General features: G+C 42.3%; 1 protein-coding gene across 2 annotated transcripts; it reads left to right on the forward strand.

Moving 5' to 3' along the window:
• Positions 1-35: 35 nt before the first annotated feature.
• LOC131129453 (flavin-containing monooxygenase 5-like) lies at positions 36-6,985 on the forward strand. 2 transcript variants are annotated; one of them, XM_058073051.1, is made up of 10 exons: positions 36-182; positions 1,548-1,686; positions 2,755-2,943; positions 3,393-3,558; positions 4,621-4,763; positions 5,018-5,214; positions 5,462-5,609; positions 5,677-5,884; positions 5,953-6,025; positions 6,137-6,985. In XM_058073051.1, the coding sequence occupies exons 2-10, from the start codon at positions 1,555-1,557 to the stop codon at positions 6,552-6,554; spliced, it is 1,674 nt and encodes a 557-aa protein (XP_057929034.1). In that variant the 5' UTR covers positions 36-182; positions 1,548-1,554; the 3' UTR covers positions 6,555-6,985. The 2 variants fall into 2 exon arrangements, with proteins under 2 accessions (XP_057929034.1, XP_057929035.1); XM_058073052.1 differs by lacking the exon at positions 36-182 and adding an exon at positions 199-328.
• Positions 6,986-8,310: the final 1,325 nt, after the last annotated feature.

Here is an 8,310-nt window from a genome sequence, read left to right on the forward strand (position 1 = left end):
CAAATCGTCCTCACATCAATCACCCCACGGAATGGGCGTTAGGGTGTTTGTTTTTCCACCAGTTAAGTAACTCTACCGTGATGAGTTCAGGAGTCCGGTCAGAGTCTGTCCACTCCGCCCACCCACCACCGAGCAGCTAGGGACAACAAACAAGTCACAGTCACTTCCTTCGTCTTTATACGGTAAGAAGAAACGTCGGTGCTTTTGTGTTGTCATGTCGCCCTCCGCTAGTTTTGTTTAAACAAAAAACTTCAAAAGAGTCTCTGCTCGTTTATTGCGCTGCTTGCACTTACTGTGGGAAAATCGGCTGCTTTTACCATTTGTGTTGGTGAGAGACGTGTTTACTTTTTGAAAGCCAGCTCTCAAAGCGTCCTGCTACTCCTTGAAGCATGTCGACGTTAGCGTGTGGTGACCATTGTTTATGTCGGTTATAAAACTTCATCATTGCACAGCTTTTGTTGCTGTTTTGACAGCTTTCCAACATAACTAGCAGCTCCTTGCTTTTGTGGAACTTGCGTTATCAGGGCAAAAGAGCAGTTTAGAAGACACTTTCAAGTACGGTGGCCGACAAGCAGCAACGTCCAAACGCTCCACACACAGAACTCACCCAAAAGGCAAACACATAAAGGCTTTACTATCAAAAACAAATACACACTAAGAATGCTACAAAACAAATAATATAACATTGTAAGATTTTAGAGGGGACCGATTATGCTTTTTCCACTTTTCTGACCTCTAAATGTAGTTGTATATAATATAAAATAATGTATGTAATGTTGTATTCTCATGTTAAACGATGCCAAAGTTTCAGATAATGAGGTTTGCACATTTGGAAGTGAGCCCTGAAGGACATTTGGAATGGCTCAAAACGCTCCTGGCTTTCAGAAGGCTTTGTAAAAGTGGAGGCGTGTGACCTCACACAAAGGCGGGCTTCCTTATATGGGCATAGCTGTAGGCCAGATACGCTCTCTGCTTCCCCCGCCCACCCACAAGCTGTTACGTTGTTAGCAATGGCTCCCAGGAAGTGTTTCTTTGAGTGTAAGGGAATGCTACATTTGTTTACAATTCCTAAAGACGACACCATCAGGTACAAGTGGTTGGAGTTCCTTATTCCCTACCAGAAAAAGAAATACATTTTAATCTCTCAACGGGATTTCACACTGGACTGTTTTGTAAACATGGGCCACTATGCAGCCGGACTATCCGACAAAGCCCGACACCTTTCCAACGAGTCAGAAGAGCAAGCAGTAAGCAACAATTTATCATGGTACAAAGGCGGTTGTCTGTATAGCATTATAAAGTGTGCAACAGGGAGCAGGGTTGCTAGTAGCCGTTTCCCACCACAATCAGGTGGTTTACCCAAGTTTTTTAAACCCTGGTATAACCGCAAAAAACATTCCACATTACCAAACGCTGAAATGCTAAAGCTACTTACCATTGAGAGACGTTTTGTTTCTGTGTTTGGAATGTTTGGGTTTTGCTCGACTGGAGCATTAGGCATGGAAGGAAATGATCGTAACCGCTGTTTCTTCCTATTGTATGCACAGCTGCAGTATGACTCGTCGTGTGGCCATCATTGGAGGAGGTAGCTCAGGTCTGGCCTGCATCAAGTGCTGTCTGGATGAGGGGCTGGAGCCTGTCTGCTTTGAGAGCAGCGATGACATCGGAGGCCTTTGGAGGTTCAAGGTGGGTCAACAACATTCATTCATTCATTCATTTTCCACTGCTTATCCTCACATGGGTCGCGGGGGTGCTGGAGCTATTCCTATCTGTCTTCGGGCGAGAGGCAGGATACACCCTGGACTGGTGGCCAGCCAATCCCAGGGCACATATAGACAAACAACCATTCACACTCACATTCATACCTATGGACAATTTGGAGTGGCCAATTAACCTAGCATGTTTTTGGAATGTGGTTACCCGGAGTACCCACGCATGCACGGGGAGAACATGTAAACAGACATGCCCGAGGGTGGAATCGAACTTGAGTCTCCTAGCTGTGTGGCCTGTGCGCTAACCACTCGCCGCCGTGCAGCCCGGGGTCAACAACATGTCTATGGCTGTGTTCGAAACGGCATACTAACTACTAACTGCATACCCAATCCATCAGACAGTATGCAAAGCGTTTACACTACAGCGTACTACATGATAACCCACAATGCATTGCGCTCCTACCTGAGCCGAAATCGACAGGCTGAAGCTGATTTCACTTTAGTTCTAAACTATTTAAATACACCACTTTATTGAGATTTTTTTAATCAGGCGAGAACGTGGCCGTTTATTTGTCCAAATACCAACCGTTTACAATTTCGTTTAGACGAATTCAGCCAAATTTAAGCTAGCCGAAGTGAGCAACGCGCTTCTTGTTATTTTGACAAAATAAAACACCCGCTTACTTTTCTCATACAAAAAACAATAGTGATAAATCACTGCTTTTACTTTGAAAACAAGAAGCGAAGCAACTCGCAATATATCCTGCTTGACACCGCCGTTTGGTCCATCCTGCTGCTCAGTGTTCAGCCAACGTTTTTTTTTTGCGGTGAAGTCACGTCGTGTTGCATCCTGGGTAATTTGAGTGTGAGTAGTAAGCTGATGATACATACTCAACATTTCTGGAGAATGCAGTATGCATCCGGGAACTTCACGCATATTCAAAAATGGCATACTGCCAGAGAGTAGAGAGCCTGCATACTTAAAGCGTTAGTATGAGTAAATGTAAATAAATGTCCTGTTTCCTCTCTCTGTTGACTACAGGAGAACCCCGAGCAGGACCGGGCCAGCATCTACCACTCTGTCATCATCAACACCTCCAAGGAGATGATGTGCTACAGCGACTATCCCATCCCTGCGCACTTCCCAAACTACATGCACAACACACTCATCATGGACTACTTCCGCATGTACGCCGACCACTTTGGGCTCATCAAGCACATACGCTTCAACGTAAGCATAAATAGATGTCCCTTTACAAAAATAGCGAAATCCTACTCATTTGAATTGGAAAAGCTGGTTTATTGTCTATAGGTGTACCCCGCATCATGCCGAAAGTAAGCTGGGATAGGTGCTGTTAATGCTTAACGCAAGTGGACTGTAATGACTGAAAAGTGAATATAACATTTACATTATTTCCCGTTTTTATTGTGCCAAAATGTCATAATTTCATTACTGCCCCAATATTACTGTAAACATTCTATTCAGTTAGCTGCAAAGTCTTTGTTAGTCTCCAAAAACATAATCACCAGGGTCTCTAGTTCAGCAGCTTTATCTACCTCTGCATGCACTTTAAAAATGTTGTTGCACAGGGTGAAACCCCTGCGTGGGACGACTCTGTGTTGTGTAATATATTTGTTAATTATTACAACATTACACTGTACATTTTGTTGTGCCTTCAGACCAAAGTCTTGCAGGTGAAGCAGAGGTCAGATTTTACACGTTCCGGCAACTGGGATGTTGTGACGGAGGACAAGGATGGCATAAAGAGCAAACACATATTTGATGCGGTGATGATCTGCATTGGACACCACTGTCACCCCAACCTGCCTGTTCAGGACTTCCCAGGTATTGCCTCTAGAATTTGAATGACTTTGTATGTGACAGGGCCCACACGTTGTAGAGAATTAACCTTTGTAACTACTGTATACAATGTGGTTATGCAACATTTGAACTACTTGTTGTTATCAATGTCAATGTAATGTCATCAACGTTCGTCAGTCACGTAGAAATACTATAGAATCCTAATGTAGATATACTTTAGAGTAGTCAATGCAATGTGCAGCTTATATTTTTAGATGCCAAATTTATGTAACTAATTCTTTGAACTATGCAGAAATGTGCACAATATGTGTTTAATGAGCCAGTTGATTAAAAAAAAAAACTATTTTATTTATTTATTTAATATTTTCTTTGCTCTGTCTGTTGGGTCAGATGGTGTCATTGATCTAAATGCCCTGTATTTTAAAACTGTGTTTTAAAATTCAGTTTATAAAAATTCTGAAATGAAGTGAATTAAAGTTCACAAAAATTGTCAAAACACGTTTTTTGCAAGAACAGTGTTCTCACATTTGTTTATTTATTTTTTTGCACTGAAATTTAAAACACTGTATTTTAGCAAACTGAATTTATAAATATGTTTGATTAATTTCATATACTGTAATAAACTGAATTTCAAAACACACACAATTTTTTATTTAATGAATTTCTCTTCTGCATGAATTCATGTGAAAAGATCTGATTACAAAATGAAATGCCAACAAATTCTGTTACATAAAGTCAGCGTCTAAATAAAGCTTTAGGAATTAAGGAACAAATTAGTACTCACTGAAAATGAGTCAACTGAATGGGAATGGGAAAACTACCAAGGAGGAGATCACGCTCTTTAGAATGTTGAAATTCATGTTTCCCTAAATGAACCACAGCTCTGCCAGCACTCATGCAGCCCCATACCATAATCCCAACACCGCCATGCTTGACTGTAGACATGATACAGTTCCTGTATCTTGCTACCCCCTTGTGTTGCCAGATGTTTAAACAATAATGGCCATGTATTGACTTTACTTTCTGTAGTATAGTCCTTTGTGAAGATTGCCTTTGTGAGATACTGCAAGTCTTTTGTTTCTTCAGGTATTGACAAATTTGAGGGCAAATACTTCCACAGTCGGGACTACAAGACTCCCGAAGAGTGGCGAGACAAGAGAGTGGTGGTGGTAGGGATTGGGAACTCCGGAGGGGACATCGCTGTGGAACTGAGCCGAGTCACCAAGCAGGTTGGCAGCTAGTGTACTTTGTAACATCTTCAAAGCAGTCATGACACAGTATTACTGCATCACAGTTCAAGAGTTGGGTCCAAAAACAATGCTTTTTGCTGAGGAATTGGCCTTATAGGCAGGTAGGGCAGTGGCCTCAAAAAAGCCTGCAATGTGTGGCATTTAGGATCCACTCTAATGCACCTTGCTGCCACCTTCAGGACTGGAATGTCACCCCACCCTGTTCACCTTACTACTTTTTGTCCTCCCTGCAGCTTTACCTGAGCACTCGCAGAGGAGCGTGGATCCTGAACAGGGTGGGAAACAACGGTGTGCCCCTGGATTTGGGTTTTAACAGGCTGATGACATGGATTCAAACAGTCCTTCCCGTCAGCTTCATGTGTGGCCTGGCCGAGAGCCAACTTAACCGCAGATTTAATCACAGCCTGTACAACCTGAAGCCAAATCACAGGTAGCTGGCTGCATTCACATTGTTTTTATTTACATTTTAGATAGCATGAGACAGGAAAATTGATGGAAATACTTTGATGTGTTTTATTTCCAACATTTTAATACAACAATATAAAAATATAAATCTATATTATCATGTTGTATTATATTTTAATGTTAGTATTCATCTACAAATGAATATAGAATCATGTCCTGGTGTTGAACTGCATTGATGTTAATGTAGTCTCCAATCTATATTGCCATCCCAGGTTGTTCAGCCAGCATCCCACCGTGAACGACGAGCTTCCCAACCGCATCCTGTCCGGAACTGTGCAAGTAAAGCCCAACATCTGCAGATTTCTCGGCTCCAGTGTGGAATTTGACGATGGAAGCATTGTGGAGGACGTGGACCTGGTGGTAGGTTGCCCAAATCATGTCTTTCCTTTGGCTCAAGGAGGTGAACATGTGGCTTATTTTTTTGTAGGTTTTTGCCACGGGTTACAGGTTTTCCTTTCCATTCCTGGCCTCGCATGTGGTCTCTGTGTCGAGCAACAAGGCCTCGTTGTACAAGTATGTCTTTCCTCCAGAGCTGGACCACCCCACGCTAGCTATTATTGGCCTGGTGCAGCCACTGGGGGCAATCATGCCCATCTCTGAGATGCAGGCCAGGTGGGCCACAAGGGTTTTCAAAGGTAGGATTGGTTCTGTAAACAAGCAACCTTTAACTTGTGATGGACATATTAAATGCATTTTTCAACAGGCTGCATCAAGCTTCCTTCTGTGGCTGACATGATGGATGACATCCAGTGTAAGGAGGACACCATGGCTAAAAGGTAATGTGTATATACAAGTATTTAATCGTGTCATAGAAGAATTCAGATATTATGATATTATATGTACACTGATTGATAAATTAATTAGAGTCTGCCACATCTTTATTTCAGGTATGTGACCAGTCAGAGACACACCATCCAGGTGGACTACAACGTATACATGGATGAGATTGCGGTGTTTCTGGGGGTCCGACCCAACATCCCCAGGCTCCTGCTCACCGACCCTAGGCTGGCACTAAACGTGCTTTTCGGGCCCGTGACCCCTTACCAGTACCGTCTCAAAGGTCCAGGGAAGTGGGCCGGAGCACGTCAAGCCATACTCACTCAGTGGGACAGGGTGGTCCAACCCATGCAGACCCGACCATGTGACATAGCCGAAGCCAAGAGATCGCTGAAGTGGTCGCTGATTCTGATGACCGCTGTGGGTGTGGCTGCGTACGCTAACAGGAGCAGCCTGTCTGCTTTGTTGGAAGACCCCACTGTGTTTTTCGATAGGCTCAAAGTGAGCCTGCCTACATTGGGAAACTAAGTGGTAACACATAACTAATCCATGACAGTAATGTGAAGAGAAGAGGGGGGTAACACCTAAAAACTTGATTACTGTACACTAGATCCCTGCCTGTTTGCCCCCCCCCCCCCCCCCCCTGCGTATTTGCGGATTAGTTTTGTCTGTTTTAAATTGTAAATGAATTTTTGTGTAAGTGTTTTGGTGCCGCTATCTGCAGGGGGAGAGTGCTGCAGTTGTGAATCCAGCAGAGGGCGCTGTCTCACAAGTAAATCCACTTATCTTTCAACATTACAATGTTTTGGCAATTATGTGATGTTTTGTAAGTACGGTAATATATACTGTATTCATGTAATTGTTTCTTGATATGTAAAAGTTAATTTAAAATTTGTATACTAACTGTGTGAGGTGTATTGTAATGTTTTGGAGTGTCAAAAACAGGCTTTTTAGGTGCAGTTTATGGGTATATTCATCATTCGCATGTGTTATGGTTCTGGTCTCTACCCATGGGGATCTACTATGCAGAATGTGATTAGGTGAAACAAAAAACATTGATTGAAACATTAACCCGCAGAGTATCAAAATGACTGTAAAGGCAGCATGTATAAGCTATGTCACGCCATTGTAACCTCAGTTACAGAGGGAAAATGTAATTATAAATATGTTCCATTCATGTTCATAATGTAATCCATCAAATTTGAATCGAGGCAACGGTATTGCTGTTATTTGATCACGTGACGCACTTGCACGTAGTGCAATGACGCCGTCTAATGGTCACCATGGAGACAAAATAATGGTGGGTCTAAAAAGCGCCACGATGCTGTGACTCATCAGACTGAATGCAACGGAAGCAAATCCCCTCCAGCTCCTGGGATCCCATTTTTTTCTAATGCCTTTTTTTTCCTAATGACTTGCATTTTACACATTTTATACTAACCAGTAATTGACATCATAATAAAGAACAAAATGGTTCAAAATGGTTACATGTGATGCAGCAACAATCTGATTTTAATATGCATACTAGTAAACAAAAGCATCCAAGGAAATTGAAATTAAAATGAATCAAGACTACCAGCTGGTGAGCCACCGGAAGACCCCGGAAGAAGATCCGTACCCACGTGACAAGCTCCCGTATGGGTTGCCATGTTGGCGATACAATGGTCTGTAACGGTCTTTGACAGAGCATTGAAACAAAACTTAAGACTTAATTATGCTTCATTGCACTTTAGTGTCTTTAAAGGGGTTTTAAAAATGAATTACAAATATGTACAGTGTTGAATAAAGTTGTGTACAATAAAGTGAAAAAAATTACAAATCCTGGTACAACGGGTGGCAGTGGCTCAGGAGGTTCACCAGGTCGTCCAGAAACTAGAAGGTTAGGGGTTTGATTCTCTGTCCCTGTCGGTGTCGTTGTGTCTTTAGGCAAGACATTTCACCCACCTTGTATCCAGTGCTGCCCACACTGATGTATGAATGCAAATAAATGTCCGAGAGGCAAATAGGCAGTTATATTTCTGTCAGACTACGACAGTAGGGGCAGCTGTGACTACAGATGTAGATTACCACCACCAGTTTGTGACCGAGGAGTGAATGAATAATGGGTTCACGTCATTGTTAAGCGCTATGGGTGCCTTGAAAAGCACAATCAAATCTGATACAATGTACTGTAATACACTTCAGAGATATACTATAACGTAATTTCGTTGCAAAATCAAAATATTTAAGAAAATACATCAGACTGCTCATAAATCACGTGTACTTTTCACAATACAGTCTGTAT

This window comes from Doryrhamphus excisus, chromosome 5 (genome assembly GCF_030265055.1).
Source record: "Doryrhamphus excisus isolate RoL2022-K1 chromosome 5, RoL_Dexc_1.0, whole genome shotgun sequence".
Taxonomy (NCBI): domain Eukaryota; kingdom Metazoa; phylum Chordata; class Actinopteri; order Syngnathiformes; family Syngnathidae; genus Doryrhamphus; species Doryrhamphus excisus.

Excerpts from the sequence above, each read along its gene's own strand:
- LOC131129453 (XM_058073051.1), top strand. The coding sequence starts at position 1,555 with ATGACTCGTCGTGTGGCCATCATTGGAGGAGGTAGCTCAGGTCTGGCC. Across the intron at positions 4,764-5,017 it reads TGAGCCGAGTCACCAAGCAG|CTTTACCTGAGCACTCGCAG; the intron begins GTTGGCAGCTAG and ends TCCTCCCTGCAG. Across the intron at positions 5,885-5,952 it reads GGCCACAAGGGTTTTCAAAG|GCTGCATCAAGCTTCCTTCT; the intron begins GTAGGATTGGTT and ends ATTTTTCAACAG.